Source organism: Rhinatrema bivittatum, chromosome 19 (assembly GCF_901001135.1).
Source record: "Rhinatrema bivittatum chromosome 19, aRhiBiv1.1, whole genome shotgun sequence".
Classification (NCBI taxonomy): Eukaryota; Metazoa; Chordata; class Amphibia; order Gymnophiona; family Rhinatrematidae; genus Rhinatrema; species Rhinatrema bivittatum.
Window position 1 is genome coordinate 17,651,840 of NC_042633.1, and position 19,088 is coordinate 17,670,927.

Sequence of the window (19,088 nt, forward strand, 5' to 3'; positions counted from 1 at the left end):
ACCACGCTGAGAGCGGGAGAGCACAGGAAAGAGGAAGCAGGTTTGCTGCACTCCTGGCAGCTCAAGGCAAGGATACGCTGCCCTCCTGGCAGCATCAAGGCAATGATACGCTGCACTCCTGGCAGCATCAAGGCAAGTTAAAGCATCAGGATCAGGAACAAGGATTAAGACAGACCTCAGTGCTGGAACAAGGACATCTGGAACAGCAGGAACAACAGGACTGGAACACGGATACTGGAACAGGAGACACACCTCAGGGCTGGAACATGGACATCTGGAACAGCAGGAACATCAGGACTGGAACACAAGTACTGGACGAAGAGACAGACCTTGGGACTGGAACGGCAGGCAGACATCAGGACTGGACGAGGAGCTCCGACAGGTAACAAGAAACACAGGACCGTGCAGAAGTGCTGGAACACGGACGACTTCCTGGAGCGAAGGATCTCAGGAGTGACCAACTCCTTGCGAAGGCAAAGACAGACTGAAAGCTGAGCCCTTTAGTAGGGCTGAGGTGAACAACGCCCAGGGAGGGGTCAGCAGGGGGCCACACCTGTCTGGCCCTTGAAGAGGAGCAGAGAGGAGCGCGCTCGCGCCCTAGGAGGCTGGAGAGAAGAGCTGGAAGCTGGTGGCGTCCTCAGCCACGTGGAAGGCCAGGGAAGCAGTGGAGCAGCCCTGGGCTGGAGCTGGGTGAAGGCAGGTCAGTGGAGCAGCTCCCAGCTGCAAGGACAGAAGCAGAGAGAGGTAAGGCTGGCTGCAGGCACCGGCAGAGAGAACAGAGAGCTGCAAGGACTGAAGCAGGAGGGCTGACTGCAGGAATGGCACCATGCCGTGAAGACAGCCCCAGGAGGAGAGGTAAGACTGCAGGCAGAGTAGAGAGCTGTAGCAGGCTGCAGGCACTGGCAGGGACGGCTTCCCAGCCAGGCAAGGACCCGGGCTGTAGCAGGCACCAGCAGAGACGGCCTGCTGACTGAAGGGCCCGGGATCGCAGCAGCACGTCGGGAGAAGGCAGGAACAGAGGAGCCGACCGCATGGGAACAGCTGCGGGGACAGCCCCAGCTGATTCAGGGAGAAAGCAAGCAGCAGCGTCAGCAGCCCGACTGGCTGTGAGAAGGTAAGAGCCTGCCCACGCTCCTTGCGGGCAGGATCACAACAGTTACACTGGCTTCCGGTTAAATATAGAATAAAATTCAAAATTCTAACATTGATTCACTCCTTACTAAATAGTATTGATTCTGTTTGGCTCTGTTCTGAACTGCGAATGTATAAACCATCTAGGGACCTCAGGTCCGCAGGAAAAAATCTACTAGAAGTTCCGGCAATAAAAAAGACCGCCTTAAATGTCACCAGGCAAAGGGCGTTTTCCGTTGCAGGGCCTTTAATGTGGAATGCCTTACCTGACCCTCTGAGACAAATTCAGAATAAAAAAGAATTTTAAAAAGCTTTAAAAACGTACTTCTTTAAAGAAGCTTTTGGAAATTTAGATCCCATTATAAGTTAGACCTTGATTTCTAAACATTATGTTTGCTCAATCTTTTATGCTTAGAAAGTGTTGGATTATTATTTTTTCTTTATCTTGTTTATAAATTAATGGTTAAAGTCACTACATTTAATTTTTATTTTGAAAAATTGATCATGAGTTTAATGTAATTTTTATTCTATTTTTAATTTTTAATTTATTTATTTTAATTAGTTGAGGAATTAGTTTATAGCCAATTTTCTTTGAAAATGTATTGTAAACCGCTTCGGTCATTTCATGTATTTGGTGAAACGTATATAAATGTTTTAAATAAATAAATAAGTCTTTGACCTCGATTGCTGTGCCTGTTCATCCAGGCCTTGTGTTCCTATCAGTGTTTGACCTCGATTGCTGTGCCTGTTCATCCAGGCCTTGGGTTCCTACCAGTGTTTGACCTTGATTGCTGTGCCTGTCAGTCCAGGCCTTGTGTTCCTACAAGTCTTTGTCCTCAATTGCTCTGCCTGTCAGTCCAGGCCTTGTGTTCCTACAAGTGTTTGATCTCGATTGCTGTGCCTGTTCATCCAGGCCTTGTGTTCCTACCAGTCTTTGGCCTCGATTGCTGTGCCTGTTCATCCAGGCCTTGGGTTCCTACCAGTGTTTGACCTCGATTGCTGTGCCTGTTCATCCAGGCCTTGGGTTCCTACCAGTGTTTGACCTCGATTGCTGTGCCTGCTCATCCAGGCCTTGGGTTCCTACCAGTGTTTGACCTCGATTGCTGTGCCTGTTCATCCAGGCCTTGTGTTCCTACAAGTCTTTGACCTCGATTGCTGTGCCTGTTCATCCAGGCCTTGTGTTCCTACCAGTCTTTGACTTCGATTGCTGTGCCTGTCAGTCCAGGCCTTGTGTTCCTACAAGTCTTTGACCTCTATGGTACATAGTCAACATAGGTTGATGATACTGCAGATTTGGACTTGAGTAGCAGTATTCTTATTTCTGAGAGCTCTTCAAGTTCCTTTGTCATCAGCTGAAGTGCGTAAGATCATAAGAAATTGCCATGCTGGGTCAGACCAAGGGTCCATCAAGCCCAGCATCCTGTTTCCAACAGAGGCCAAAACCAGGCCACAAGAACCTGGCAATTACCCAAACACTAAGAAGAACCCATGCTACTGATGCAGTTAATAGCAGTGGCTATTCCCTAAGTATAATTGATTAATAGCCATTAATGGACTTGTCCTCCAAAAACTTATCCAAACCTTTTTTGAACCCAGCTACACTATCTGCACTAACCACCTCCTCTGGCAACAAATTCCAGAGCTTTATTGTGCGATGAGTGAAAAAGAATTTTCTCCGATTAGTCTTAAATGTGTTACTTGCTAACTTCATGGAATGCCCCCTAGTCCTTCTATTATTCGAAAGTGTAAATAACCGAGTCACATCTACTCGTTAAAGACCTCTCATGATCTTAAAGACCTCTATCATATCCCCCCTCAGCCGTCTCTTCTCCAAGCTGAACAGCCCTAACCTCTTCAGCCTTTCCTCATGGGTGAGCTGTTCCATCCCCTTTATCATTTTGGTTGCCCTTCTCTGTACCTTCTCCATCGCAACTATATCTTTTTTGAGATGCGGCGACTATCCTACCAGTGTTTGACCTCGATTGCTGTGCCTTTTCATCTAGGCCTTGTGTTCCTACAAGTCTTTGACCTCGATTGCTGTGCCTGTTCATCCAGGCCTTGTGTTCCTACAAGTCTTTGACTTTGATTGCTGTGCCTGTCAGTGTTTGACCTCGACAGTGTACAGTCGGAATTCACTAGACGCCAACGGAATTCACTAGACGCCAACGATATTCACTAGACGCCAACGTAAACCCCCCACTCTAGGGGTGAACCCGTTCCAGGGAGTCCTTTCCTGCACAAAGGAAAGGGAACTCTCTCCTGGGCCAGCCTGTCTTTCCCATATCAAAACCACAGGGACCAGACTACCTCCACTCTGCCAGCCTGTCTTGCCCCTATCAGCTTTCTGCCACTTTGCTTTGCTGCCATACACCAGATGACTCAATCAACTCCTTGTGGTGTTCTTGCCTCTCATGGTTCCTCAGTGTGTTGGTGCTAGTCTATCTGCTTGCTATGTTCCCTCTTCATTGTCCTGTTGGTTGTCAATGCCACTTGTCTTGCCGCTTTGCCTGTCGTGCTGCCTTCGATGGTTCATGGATCTGCTATCGGTGCTCTGTTTTGAAGCTGTGGTGTGTTTTTGACATTCTCACTGCTGCTTTGTGCCTCTGTTAAAGCACTCTTGCCACTCCTGGTACCCCTTTGCACCTTTCCAGTGCCTTAGGCTATTCATGCCACTTTGGTGCCACTTTACCACAGTCTAAGTACCTTGGAGCTGTTTTGTTGTTGTGATGGTTGCTCCCCAGAAGTTTCATGAAAATTGATAAGAAAACCCCAATTCTGCAGCCAAAAATAGGCTGGAAATCCTTCCCCCATTGACTTTAATGGGAACCGGAAAACGTATTGACAGATCGACGTATGGAATTCTCCTTACGTCCGTATGGAACGGAATTGACCCTCCATGAATACGTATCACGAATACAACGAAAACATTTTGGCTGCACATCCCTAGTAGCCACTGCCAGCCTATCTCTTAGCATCTGTTGACCCATGTTGAACCGCTGTTTACATGGAAACCTCCTCCGCCTCGGCCTTGAAAATTCTCGTTTGTATATCAGCTAACTCTACCAGATTTTAAAAGACCAGCGAGAGTTCACTAGTCTCCAACGGAAACACCCCACTCTAGGGAGACCTTTCCTGCGCAAAGGAAAGGGAACTCTCCCCGGGTGTAGCCAGCCTGTATCTACCCTCTGCCACTCTGCCTTGCTGCCATACCCCAGATGAGTCACTCAGCTCCTTGTGGTGTTCTTGCCACTATCATGGTTCCTCAGTGTGTTGGTGCTAGTCTTTCTGCTTGCTATGTTCCCCCTTCATTGTGCTGTAGGATGTTGATGCCACTTGTCTTGCCACTTTGCCTGTCGTGCTGCCTTCGAGGGTTCATGCATCTGTTATCGGTGCTCTCTTTTGAAGCTGTGGTGTGTTTTTGACACTCTCACTGCTGCTTTGCACCTCTATTAAAGCACTCTTGCCACTCCTGGTACCCCTTTGCCCCTTTAAAGTACCTTAGGCTATTCATGCTACTTTGGTGCCACTTTGCCACAGTCTAAGTACCTTGGAGCTCTCTTCTTGTTCTGATGATTGCTCCCCAGAAATTTTATGAAAATTGATAAGAAAACCCCAATTCTGCAGCCAAAAATAGGCTGCAAATACTTCCCCCATTGACTTTAATGGGAACTGGAAAACGAATAATACGTATCAACGGATCGGGGCCGCCATTGAATGAATGCAACGTATTTGGTCCCCGACGAATACGAATACCGAATCGGATGAATCCGTACCTTCTGCACATCCCTACTGTTTGGCATTTCTCTCCTGATACTAGGTGTAGTAGGTCACAGATAGAGGGGCCGATACAATTCGAGCACGTAGAAAATAGGTGCTGGTATTGAGAGCCCATTTTCCTGATGCTTTCTCATCCACCTTTCCTGGGCATGTGATTCAATAAATAAAGAGCCGTGCAATAAAGGACATGCTAGGGATCAATTGTGATTCCCTAGCACCTCCTTGTCCTCAGGTGAACAGGAGATGTGACTGTGTGCAGTTTAGGAAAATGAATGCTCAATTTACGAGTATCCATTTTCCTAACCTGACCTCAGCAAGACATTTTTTTTTCCTGATGCAGCCTTCTGTAGTCAGAAAAGCAGAATTTTCTGCTTTTTTCTGGAGGCTTGGGTTGCGTCAAGATGTAACGCCAGCTCCGAGTTAAAACGTGAGCATCGGGAGTACAGTAATTGATTGCATAGGGAGTAATAGCTAATAGCCTCATCTACATGGCATTTACATACGATAAGTGCTATGAGCTATGCGCTAGTTTGGGCACGCTAATCCCATTATTAATTCAGGAGTTATTTTAGTGCGTCCAACCGCATGTCAAGCTGTGCGCTACACTGTGCACACTATATTGTGTCGGCATCAGAGAGATGGAGTGAGTTCAGTGTTCTTAACTAGACCTTTATCAGGAATGACAGCAGAATGCCTCCTCTCTCCTCCACCCCACCCGATATCTCTGTCTCTCAGCCCCCTCTTATTGGTGCATCCACTGTGATCCTGAATCTCTGTGTGCAGCCTTCTGCCTCCCGCCTCCCTGTATGCTGTCCTGCATAACATTGGAGATCCACCACACGTTACCCATGCTCTGCCTAGCAGTGAGGAACAGGACTCTGTCTCCCATCCTGCATGGCCCAACACAACCCCTACACATTCTGTTGTCCTGTGCTGGGCTGTGAATGTGGATCTTTATGATCTACCACATGAGGCGTGCTGGCTCCATGGTCTTTTCCTTCTCGGCATGGTGCCACCATCTGGGTGTTCTCCCAGGCCAGCAGGCCCCATTTTGCCGAGGAACGTGTGAGATGCTGCAGCATCTTCTTTCCCTCACTACAGTGCCCAATAAGGCTGCTATCCTGAGCTGGCCAGGCCTGCCTTGTGCTCTCTTTGCTCCAGGGCTTTGGTTGCCATCTGGTGATTTCACACCGCAGCGCCCCCATGTGGTGGATCCCAAAGCAGTAGAAGACAGATGGACAAGATATGGAAATGAGGCTTTATTAATTAATTTTTAGAAAGAAAACCTAAAAGTAAACTGTAAAAGGTAACAGTAGGTTATAAAAGCATCAAAGGTGCTGTTTTTAAAACCTGACTCTTAGCACCAGAGAAAATATTTAAATGTAATGGAAAAATCAAAGGTTTATTCTCTTACTGCTGATTCAAATTATTAATTTTAAGCGTAACCTGTATAATAGCTAGAAACATTGCCCAAGATATTGCCAGATCAACCAGATTGTCTGATTCCAGATTTCCTAGCTCTCCACAAATATAACAGGATATGTTGGTTGGTAATAAAAAACTAACTTATTTGAAATGGCTCCTATCTAGACCAAAGAGTAACAGTGCATTTAAAAAGTGACAGCCTAGTGTTATATCAAGTCATCCAGATTTTATTTTCTCAATGTTTAGTTACCTCTACGTGCCAAATGCAGTGATAGCTGCCCTCCTGGCTTCAGCAAATTACACAAGAGAGGAGAACCCGTCTGCTGCTATGGATGCATCCCCTGTCCAGAGGGAGAGATCTCCAACCAAACCGGTGGGTGATATCATCTTATCATGCGGCATTACCTATCTCCATGGCTCTTTGAGATTATGAAGCTGCCAAAGATTATGCAGATGAATACATTTTCAGGGGGCACAGCCAGTTATTTCCCAGGCAGGCCTGGCTGTCTCTCTTTATTTGAAGAGTGAGGAAAAAAATGTCTAGATCCATATATTATTGTTTTTCATCTATTTTCGTTGTGCAGAAAGTTTGTAGTATTATGGCTTAGCTGCCTTCAAACTGCAAGTGTCCTTGTGCTATGGGAAAATTCTAATTCTAATTTGATTGGGTCCTGACATTCGCAGATAATAAGTCTTCTTTCAGTAAAGTACTGTGTTACTTGCAGAAATGTTCCTTTAGAAAATTCTGCATACTTTATACACAGGGAGCCTAACTTCCAGAAATGTCTGCGTGGCCCCATATATTCATCTATAGGGGTCTGCAGAGACTTCATCAAGTATTTCAGAACCTGCAGTGGCCATCAAACACCAGCACTACTCCCTACATTAGCACTCCAGCCCATGCTTCCCCCACAGGTCAGCAGGGACCTCTTCAGGATTAGCCTCCCCTGCCTGCTCTCCCAGGATCAGCGCCTCTCAGCAACCTTCCCTTCCTGCCTCTTCAACACGATCTAAAGGGAGGTAATTTGCTATGAAGCTGCTTTTAATTGCAACAAAAAATTATTTAAAGAATAAGTTCCATGATTACGCATGACCCGTATTTGATAGCTGAGGAGTGAACTGGAATATCTCCCTGCCTCATGGCTGTTATGATGGAGCACATACACTGCACAATTTATGTAGGCAATGATGATAATTATTGGATGCTTTTGGTACTTTGTGTTGTACACCTGTTTCAGTACCAGAAACCCAACCTCTCTAAGCTATGGGTTCCACTGTTCAGAAGATGGGAGAAGCTTGCACTGACCTGTGAGCATTGCCCATTATCAAGAGGGTCTCACAGCTGCTTTTGAGCTCATTGTCATGTGCCCGCTCACCTTGAACGATGAGCCGTGCAGAGGAGGCACCAGCGGCAACGCTAAACAAACATTTAAAAAAAAAAGCCAAAAAGGAAGAGGAGAGGGCAGGGACAAGAAAAAACCCCGACGCCACGCGGTGAGTCTAGCCGCGCCCCCGGAACGGCACTAGGCCTATCAGAGGGCAGCTAGAAGCCCTTTAAATCACGAATCCTCCCGGCGGCGTCCCTCTCTGCGCCCTCCTGCGCCCGGCATCGATCCACTCCCCCCTCCTCCTCTGCCGGGGCTCGTGCGGCCGGCGCAGCCCACTCGGGGCAAGAGCCCGCTCACCTTGAACGGTGAGCCGTGCAGAGGAGGCACCAGCGGCAACGCTAAACAAACATTTTTTTAAAAAAAGCCAAAAAGGAAGAGGAGAGGGCAGGGACAAGAAAAAACCCTGACGCCACGCGGTGAGTCTAGCCGCGCCCCAGGAACGGTACTAGGCCTATCAGAGGGCAGCTAGAAGCCCTTTAAATCACGAATCCTCACGGCGGCGGCGCACGCCGGGCATCGCGCGCCCGAAGGAGCGCGACCTAAGGGGCCTGCCCCTTAGCGCGCCCCTTGGAGTGCCCCAGGTCCAGGGCCCACCCTTTTAAAATTGGAACAACTGAGATCTTCCTACCTCCGTCGAACCCATCGGCCTTTCACGCGCCGTTACCACTGAAGGATGACCCGCTAAGGGAGCTGAGGGGAAGAGCTTCGCAGCCAACGCTAGGCACATCGGGGTAAGGTGCTCTCACTAGGCTCTTCTACTCTCACCCCAACGGGCCACGTTAGCCCCCCTTCGTACACCCCAGAAGTACACACACCCTACAACCGACAACTCAGACAACCACTGACTCTGACAACTCACCAGGATTCCTGCATCCATTCAACAACTCCACACTCACCAGGACTCCTGCATCCATTCAACAACTCCACACTCACCAGGACTCCTGCATCCATTCAACAACTCCAAACTCACCAGGACTCCTGCATCTCACTCAACTACAGACTCAGACAATCAAACTTCACAGACGACTCCACACTCTGACATCTCACCAGGACTCCTGCATCCATTCAACAACTCCAAACTCACCAGGACTCCTGCATCCATTCAACAACTCCAAACTCACCAGGACTCCTGCATCTATTCAACAACTCCAAAATCACCAGGACTCCTGCATCTCACTCAACTACAGACTCCGACAATCAAACTTCACAGACAACTCCACACTCTGACATCTCACCAGGACTCCTGCATCCATTCAACAACTCCAAACTCACCAGGACTCCTGCATCCATTCAACAACTCCAAACTCACCAGGACTCCTGCATCCATTCAACAACTCCACACTCACCAGGACTCCTGCATCCATTCAACAACTCCAAACTCACCAGGACTCCTGCAGCCATTCAACAACTCCAAACTCACCAGGACTCCTACAGCCATTCAACAACTCCAAACTCACCAGGACTCCAGCATCCATTCAACAACTCCAAACTCACCAGGACTCCAGCATCCACTCAACAACTCCACACTCAGACAATCAAACTTCTCAGACGAATACAGCATCCTCTCTGACGACGCCAACATTTAAAATTGACCAAGCCTCTAAAATGCTTTCAACCTTTCCAATCCCAATCCTACACCATTGCTTCTCACAGAAAAGAAATCTAACCAGACAAGCATACCATCGCAATCTAAAAACACTCACACCAATCCTAATAGCTCCGATAACCCAGCTACTAGGCCTCACCCTATTTACCCTATCGCTATTCAATGCGCAATCTATAACCAAAAAATCACTAATCCTTAATGACTACCTCTCTGACGCTAAGCCAGACATCTGCGCAATAACAGATACCTGGCTGAAACCCTCAGATACCGCAATAATAAACCAATTACCGACGACAACTTACGACATCTTCTCCCTTCCTAGACTGAAAATGTTACGATCCCCCCTGTTGCTGCGCTACAGGTGGTCTCTCACCTTCCACCGGAGGCCGCTCCGAAGCCAGGGCCTCGCCTGGGCACCATCCGGGACTTGCTCCAGGGCCTGAGAGGCCTAGCTGTGCCTGTGGCTTGCATGCCTCTGCGTTTGGACTTCCTGTTTGGCGACGCCCTTCTCCTAGGGGCCGGCCCGCAGCTCTCTACCCCATTTATAGGACCAGTGAGGGGCGGTCCTGGCAAGCTCCTCCCAGGGAGTTGCCTTCTACCTCCGGTATATAAGGACTTTCTTGTCACTTGCAACTTGCCTTTGGATCGAGTGCTACAGTTGCCTGTACCTCTTCCTCGATCCAGGTCATCCGTGGTCTTGCCTGTGTTGATGGTGCCTTGTCCTGTCTTGATGTCTCGCCTTCGGATCGAGTGCTACAGTTGCCTGTACCTCTTCCTTGATCCAGGTCATCCATGGTCTACCCTGTTTTGATGGCTCCTTGTCCTGCCTTACCTTGATGTCCGCTACCTGATGTTACTGATGTCTGCCTTGATGTGTTACCTGATGTCTGATCCAGTTCCTGCTTTTCCTTGTTGTCCTCGTCTGGCTCCTGAGCCTTCTGTCCTGTTGGGCCCTGGAGTGGCCAACAGGAGGGATTCGTCCCACGGGCTCTTGAGCTTCCCTGCCTGCCAGCCGAAAGGGCTTCGGATGTCAGTATCCCAGCATCGGAGTTCCTGTTCGCCTGGATCTTCCACTTTGTCTTCCCTGCACCCTCCTTTCCTCAGCGTGGTCCGCGACCAGCCTTCCTGGGCTGTGTAGGGCGCGTCTGGGACGGGGTGGTCCGCGACTCAGTCCCACGGGTGGGCTGAGTAGGGTGCCCTGATGGACAGTGCCATGTTTCCGTCCTGCCTTGTCTACAATGTCTTGCTTCAGCCCTTGCCCTGATGTCTTCGTGTCTCTGCCTTGACCTACATCCTCGTCTGTCTGCCCTCGCCTCTGTCTGGCCTGCTGCCCATTGCCGTTCCCAGCGGCAGGTCCGAAAGGGCAGGGAACAGTCGGAGGACCGTTCATTAGTCAACTTCCCCGTGTTGGCTACCATGGGCATGCAGGTCCGGCGGAGGGTCGGACTCCCTGCTTCTGTTCCTGCCTGCCTGGCTCACCATGCCTGCTCAGCTCACCTCCCACGGTGTGGCTTGGGGCTCCTCCTTGAGTCCTGCCGTGGCCCAAGGGCTCACCACCCGCTTACGACGACCGCGCCCGCGCACGCTCGTAACAGAAAAAGAGGGGAGGGGGAATCCTCCTTGCAACGAAAAAAGACCTCAGATTCTCACACCATCCAGTCCAGTCCGATACCAAACTTGAAATTGGCTTCTTCACATCACACCAACTTCAAATCCTTCTCGTCTATGCCCCCCCGGGACTCATAGAATCTGATGTCTCACCCATCATTGAAATAACCACAACTCTCCTCAACCTGGACACACCAGCGATAATCTTAGGAGACTTCAATCTACACATAGACAACCCTTCCCTCTCCCCCAGCTGCCAAACACTACTCCTAGCCTTCTCAGCGATGGGTTTCTCCCAAATAGTCAATAATCCTACACATAAAGCAGGTCATACGCTGGACTTGATCTTTATCAACAAAGGCATAAAATTGCCTTCCCCACCAAAAAATATGAAGGTACCCTGGTCGGATCACTCCCTCATCTCCACCTCATTCTCGTTGGAAAAATCTAGTGCCCCTCATACACCCTCTCCTTCCTTTCCCTACAGGAAATCTTGCCACCCGGATGACCTCACCGATCATTTGACCAAACACCTCCCCGCTATAGTTCTCACCGACCCCAATACTGCTATCTGCTCCTGGAATACAATCACAGAAATCATAGCCAACAAGCTCTGCCCTTTAACAACAAAAAAATCCCACCCAGACGCCTCCAAAAAACAACCCTGGTTCACCGACGATCTTAGAAGGCTCAAACAAAATTTAAGACAAAAGGAATCTAACTGGCGGAAAACTCCAAGTGCCAGCACACTCTCAGCCTACAAACTAACGCTTCAACAGTACAAGGCCTGCACCTCCAAATCAAAAAGGGACTTTTTTGCCTCCAGAATTCACAACTTGGTCTTTGACGCGAAAGCTCTATTCACCTATGTTTCCACCCTCACCCAAGTACCCTCACCAGAATGCCCTAGTAATCAAGCCCAAGCTAAAGCAGAAGAACTCGCTACATTTTTTCAAAACAAAATCACGAAACTTCTTACTCAACTTCCCTCTAAGAACGCCCCCCTACCATCGGCTCTAATGCCTCACATCAAAAACACTCACCTCGAAATGTTTGAACCTACCTCCTCCTCCGAAATTCAAACCATCCTGAGAAGAATGAAACCATCTTCACACCCAGCGGACCATATTCCCACAAAACTTCTCCTCTCAATCCCAGACACCATCTCCAAAACATTGGCGGACATCATCAACTGTTCGCTCTCACACGGTTCCTTCCCAGAAGACCTCAAACAGGCCTCACTCAAACCACTTTTAAAAAAACCCAACTTGGAACTAAAAGACCCCAATAATTACCGCCCAATAGCCAATCTCCCTTTCATAGCTAAGATCATGGAAAGGCTTGTGAACTCCCAACTATCGGACTACATTGAAGAAAACAAACTTCTATCCGTCTCACAACATGGATTCCGCAAAAATCTGGGCACAGAATCCCTACTTACCTCCCTAACAGACCTCCTCATCCTAGGTACAGACAAAGGCCAATCCTTTCTATTGGTCCTTCTGGATCTTTCAGCAGCTTTCGATACCGTCAATCACTCTATCCTCATCAACCAGTTAGCTGCGATAGGAATCTCTGGACTGGCGCTCTCCTGGTTCAAATCGTTTCTAACCAACAGAGGTTATAAGGTAAAAATCCAGAATAAAGAATCTTCATGCCACGACTCGGTCATTGGAGTCCCACAAGGTTCCTCTTTATCCCCTACACTCTTTAATATTTACCTCCTACCACTCTGCCAACTTCTTAACAACCTCAAATTAATACACTTTCTCTATGCAGACGACATCCAGATCCTGATCCCCATCAAAGAATCATACTCAAAAACCCTCGAATACTGGGAATCCTGTCACCTAGAAATCAAAAATCTCCTCAACAGCCTAAATCTGGTACTAAACTCCTCCAAAACTGAAGTTTTACTCATAACTCCTGACAACAATCTCACTTCTTGTCTTCCAACCAACCTACAAACCACTCATGTGAGGGATCTAGGTGTGCTAATCGACAATAAACTGAACTTCAAAGCCCACATCAATAAAACTACCAAAGACTGCTTCTATAAACTGCAAGTTTTAAAAAGGATAAGACCACTCTTCCATGCCAAAGACTTCAGAACCATCCTCCAAGCCCTCATTTTCTCTAAATTAGACTACTGCAACTCTACCTTGCTTGGCCTCCCTTCCTCATATATAAAACCGCTCCAAATGGTTCAAAACTCAGCAGCCCGTCTACTAACAAACTCCAGGAAAAGAGACCACATCTCCCCGGTCCTAAAAGACCTCCACTGGCTACCAATTCATTTCAGAGTCATTTACAAAGCCATCACCTTGATATACAAAATCATTCACCAACATACCATAATCGACCTACAAATTCCTCTTCGCTTACACAAATCCACAAGACCGACCAGAGAAGCCTACAGAGGATGCCTCCTTGTTCCATCCACCAAAACCACTAATCACAGCACCTTAAGAGATCGAGCACTTTCCACAGCAGGCCCACAGTTATGGAACACCATCCCCCCAGATCTCAGAAATGAGCCATGCCTCCTAACCTTTAGGAAAAGACTCAAGACATGGCTGTTCAGGCAAGCCTTCCCGAACTCCACCTAACACGCACCACCAATAAATTCTCTACACAGAAGCTGTATATTGTGGACTCCATATATATATTGTACTCTTGTATTTAATTAACCTATCTCTTTTTATTTCCTCCTATCCAAGTTCATCAGCCCTGTTAATTGTAACTGCATCTCTTTATCACGTTTATTTATGTTCTTGGTTGTATTCTTCACACCCCTGTTTTTTATGTAAACCGACATGATGTGAACGAGTTCATGAATGCCGGTATAGAAAAACCTTAAATAAAATAAATAAATAAATGTGCCAAATGTCACTGCCCCCAGCCTCCTCACTGCTAAGCCTATCAAGTTCCTGGGGACTTTTTGATATATAAATTGCTATGTCCCATCTACCCGTTGGAAAATTTTCAAATCTCTCTCTCTCTCTGTATATATATTGATTGTTTGTTTTAGATAATATTTAGATAAACTTTTATATTTGTTACCTTTTGTGTATTATCTCACACTAGTTTCAAAGCCCTTACAAGGCAGCCTAATACACTCACTCTCACACCTGCTCACTGACCAGCATTTAGCTGTACGGCCGGCTCATTCCAATAGCCTCCACCCTTCACTCTCTCATCCTGACAGCAGTTTCAGTTTCGCTCCTGTATACTAGGGCGACAGTTCTAGACTAAGCCCTCCTGAGTGTCCTTGCTGTAATGGATATAACACTAGGGCTCGGATTTTAAAAGCCCTACGGGCAGGTGCAACAGGTAAGATAAAGATCGGGGGGAGGGGCTAAGTGAGGGCTAGGGGGTGGGAGGTTTAGGGGAAGGGGAAGGGGAAGGGAGGCTAGGTTAGGGGGTTGGGAAGTTCCCTCCCAGGACGTTTCGATCTCGGAGCGGCCTGGGAGGTAACGGGGGAAGGCTGCGGGCATCGGCGCTCGCAAGTTGCACAATTGTGCACCCCCTTGTGCACGCCAATCCCCGATTTTATAACACGGGCGCACAAATCGGGCATCCATGTGTGCACGCCGGGTAGCACACACACATGGATGCCCACGCGCACATTTTAACATCTACCCCTAGAGTTATATGTCATTTCTTAGGTCTTATCTCCTGTAAGTGCCAGAAATATGTGTATAGCAATACCACAAATACAGGTATAGCTTTTAGGGGGTCACTTCCTGTTAGCATCATCACTACTACCATCACACAATGGGGAGACAAGCTGCTGAAAAAATGTGGCCCGTTCACCACCAAGAAGCCTTCTAGCAGAGACGAAATGTCATAGATGTGAAAGTAGAAGCTCTTTTTAAACTAAATTGTCTGCATCCAGTTCTGTTCATCCACCTCTGTCTATCAAAATCTAATAATGCCAAAACAAGTAATACATATGGGGGCGGATTTTCAGCGCCCTGCTCGCCTAAATCCGCCCAAAACCGGGCGGATTTAGGCGAGCAGGGCCCTGCGCGCCGGTAAGCCTATTTTACATAGGCCTACCGGCGCGTGCAGACCCCGGGACTCGCGTACGTCCCGGGGTTTTCGGAGGGGGGCGTGTCGGGGGCGTGTCGGGGGGCGGGCCCGGTCGTCGCGGCGTTTCGGGGGCGTGTCGGCAGCGTTTTGGGGGCGGGTATGGGGCGTGGCTACGGCCCGGGGGCGTGGCCACGCCCTCCGTACCCGCCCCCAGGTCGCGGCCCGGCGCGCAGCAGGCCCGCTGGCGCGCGGGGATTTACGTCTCCCTCCGGGAGGCGTAAATCCCCCGACAAAGGTAAGGGGGGGGTGTAGACAGGGCCGGGTGGGTGGGTTAGGTAGGGGAAGGGAGGGTAAGGTGAGGGGAGGGCAAAGGAAAGTTCCCTCCGAGGCCGCTCCGATTTCGGAGCGGCCTTGGAGGGAACGGGGGAAGGCAGCGCGGCTCGGCGCGCGCAGGCTATACAAAATCGATAGCCTTGCGCGCGCCGATCCAGGATTTTAGTGGATACGCGCGGCTCCGCGCGTATCTACTAAAATCCAGCGTACTTTTGCTTGAGTCTGATGCGCAAGCAAAAGTAGGCTGATCGCGCTTCTTTTAAAATCTACCCCATGGTGAATAACTTGATATGGTGAACTGGATTTAAACAGATAGAAGAAGTTAAAAAAATTGGAGAGGAATTCCTTTAGAGTGCAGTATCCCAAGCGATTGGTACAGTATTTCATTTCATTTCATTTCATTTATATTTATTAACCACACATGCCTTACTTATATTGCTGATCAAGTTGTTTCGCAACAATCCAATACAAAAATACATCATTTGAAACTTAAAAACATATTGCAGGCAAAATTCTTTTAAGCACAAAGAAGAGAGGGATCTGGGGTCATCATATTCAATGATCTTAAGATGGCCCAACAGGTGGATAAAGTGATGGTAAAAGTCAGAAAGCTGCTTGGCTGCATAGGGAGTGGAATGGTCAGCAGAGAAATGGAGGTGACATTGCCCCTGTATCAGTCCCTGGTGAGACCTCATTTGGCTACCTGAATGGTCAGCGGTCTCCTTTCCAAAGCATGTGGGGATAGACTTAAAGATTTAAACATGAATATCCTAGAGGAAAGGGGAGAAAGGAGATATATGATAGAAATATTAAAATATCTCAAAGGTTTCCATGCATAGAAGGTGAGCCTCTATCAATGGAAAAAGAGGGTCATAAGATGAGAGTGAAAGGGGTTAGACTCAGGAGTAATCTTTGGAAATATTTCTTTGCAGAGAGGGTAATGGAATGGCCTCAGTGGAGGTGGTGGAGACAAAAATGGTGTCTGAGTTCAAGAAAGCAGGAGACAAAAATGGTGTCTGAGTTCAAGAAAGCATGAGAAGAATACCAGGGGTCTCTGAGGGAGTGATGGGAAACGTAAAGCTAAATTAGTTAGGTGGATTGCAGACTAGATGGGCCTTGCGGTCTTTTTCAGCCCTCATGTTTCTATGTTTCCATGAAGCTACTAGAGGCCAATTTTCCCTTTATTTCTACAAACACCACCTCTCCTCCCAGGAAAGGGCCTACTTTCCATTACAAGGAATCCTTTCATTATCTTTCCAACACTAACGTCCCCCTCATGCTATGGAAATCTGCTTGCCCTTACAGCATTTCCCCCAGTGCCACTGCCTTCTACCTGACACAATGGCACAAGGAGTATGGAAAGGCTTTCTTATAAAAGCAGACAGCTGTGAACTATCACGGACTATAGATGTAACCATCAGCTCATCACCTCACCAACCTGAACCCCTTATAATGGAGAAGGAATCACACAAAGCTTTCCTTTAGTATCTGAGTAAAAGCACCTGGTGAGAAATGTCTCTGTCAACAGCAACCTCCTGTCCAGACATACACATTAAAAAATAAAACATGGAGTACGATGTTTACACAGAGCAAAGGTAACCCTTTGGAGCACAACACTCTGAAGGTTTCTAATACAAAGCGGACAAACGATGACTCAGATGAGTGTATAGTGGTGAGAGAAGGCCTCTCCCTCTTCTCTATAAGGTGAAGTGCTTAGGCCATGGTCATAATGGAAAAGGCTTCAGAAAATGTGGTCATCATCCACATGTGCCTTTGATCTCTAATATTCAATACTATATTTGCCAACTCTACACACACATATAAGAAAGTATTATGCATATACCACAAAAAAGTGGCCTTATACATGCAGTATATACATCTGATAAAAAGTGCACATATACAGGTTCCATGCTAAATATTACTTTATCTATATAAATAAAAATGTAAATGTTCGTTTGTTCAAAATCTTAAATCTCCGAAAGGTCTTCACCGATTGCTTTGAAATTTTGACACAACGTTGCATTCGAATACGCGCGTGTTTTTATATACCTATATTATATAGATGTCACACCTGTGACAGGTAAAAACAAGCTTTTTTGGAAAAACAGCACCATCTGTTGGACGTAAAAGCAACACACACTATCTACAATATAAATGGGCTCTGACCGACGGACCGCAAATACGCAGTAGAGAGCAGCTCTACCGCGCATGTGCGGACCATAGAGCTCTGCGCTACGTGCTGGGTGTCACAGAGGGGAGGAGGAAAGGGCAGACGAGTCGCCACTCCGATAAACAGCTCAGCCCGTTCCTCCGCCACTGGGACAGGGGGGAGGGAGTAGGGACTGCCGGACAGTTACACACAGGAGGAGGAAAGGGTAGAAGAGTCGCCGAGCCAGTCCGTCCACCGCCAGGGAAGGGGGGGAGGGAGTTAGGAAGGCCGGAGCAGAGCAAATGCAGTAGAAAGCGGCTGTGAAGAGATCACAAGCAGCTGCAGCCTGCAGCAGCCAAAGCGCAAAGAGCTGAACAGAGAACAGCTCGCCCTCCTCCCCGGCCCCCTGAGTCCCACAGATAAGGAGAAGCCAAGTAAATATCCCGCAACTGCGGGGGGGGGGGGGGGGGGGAGGGGAAGGCAGTGCTGTCCAGCCACCCGTGGGTCTCAGCCAACACGGGAAGAGTTTACATGGGCATCGTTCCACCCCCACTCCCAGCAAAGCACCGTCACGAAAGTGAAAGCCAGAGCCCTGCTCCCTCCTCCCTCTCAAGCCCCCGATCGGATTTCTTAAAGGCACAGGTCTCCCAGAAAGAGCAAAGTAAGCTAGGCAATGTGTCCCAAATCTGTTGCAGTGCCTGCCGCCTGCCCTTTGCGAGGGGGGGGGGGATGGAGTGTTTTCCTCACTTTCCCAGACACAACAGGCATGGGAACTTTGCAAGCTCTTGCGAGTGCAGAGCAAAGACTTAGGTGGAGAGGGGGCAAAAATATTGCCCTTTTTAACTGTGTGAGAGAGAAGTGTGTTAATGTGCGCTGAAGGCGAGTGTGAGTGCCAGAGAGAGAGGGAGACTACATGAGGGATTGTGTATGTGTGTGAGAGGGATTGGGCGTGCATGTGTGAGGGACAGAGGGAGAGTGTATGTGCAAGAGAGAGAGAGAGAGGAAGCCTATGTAGGGGGCTGTATGAGAGAGAGACTCTCTACCCCCCCCCCCCCCCCAGCTCCAGCTCTCCACTTATAGGTTAGAGTGGAAGGGGTTGAGTGTAGAGGGGAATGGGAGAGCAAAGGAGTTGGGGCCTGTAAGGATAGAGTGAAAGGGGTCTGAGCCTGTCCCTCCGCCTCTGGGGAAGGGGGGAGGGAGTTGGGATGGCAGGACCATTACGCCTCACGAGATCCCCCTCCGCCACCGCTGCAGCTCCTACCACCGCCGCCGCCTCTGGCCCTTCATGGTGCTGGGAGGGGGGGGGGAGGAGCAGAGCAAAGATGAAGGAGGAGAGGGGACAAAAATCTCGCCCGTTTTAATGGGCTTAACGGCTTGTACTAAATATTTTACGATTCCATTTCAATGTTTCCGATTGCATTGTTAAATTGAATTTTCATAGATTTCAATTTATTTTCTCGTGTGACATTGCGTGGAAATTGAGCTGTGTCCTTTACCATACCGTTCATTTGCTGAGTATAGTTTATTTTTATCTTTTTTCATTCTTTTTCATTTCTAGAATTATGCGGTTTACATCTAGACACGGATTGCTTCTCACATGGACAATTATATGTTGTGTGATCTAGAGTCGGCAAAC

At 48.3% G+C, this 19,088-nt stretch overlaps 1 protein-coding gene across 1 annotated transcript in view; it reads left to right on the forward strand.

Annotated features, from left to right (window-relative positions):
• The window catches only part of LOC115080274 (vomeronasal type-2 receptor 26-like), a 53,120-nt gene that overhangs the window by 12,552 nt on the left and 21,480 nt on the right, over positions 1-19,088 (forward strand). Inside the window, exon 2 of the mRNA XM_029584426.1 lies at positions 6,580-6,706. Coding sequence (XP_029440286.1) covers positions 6,580-6,706 — 127 coding nt within the window. The remainder of the gene's footprint in view (positions 1-6,579; positions 6,707-19,088) is intronic.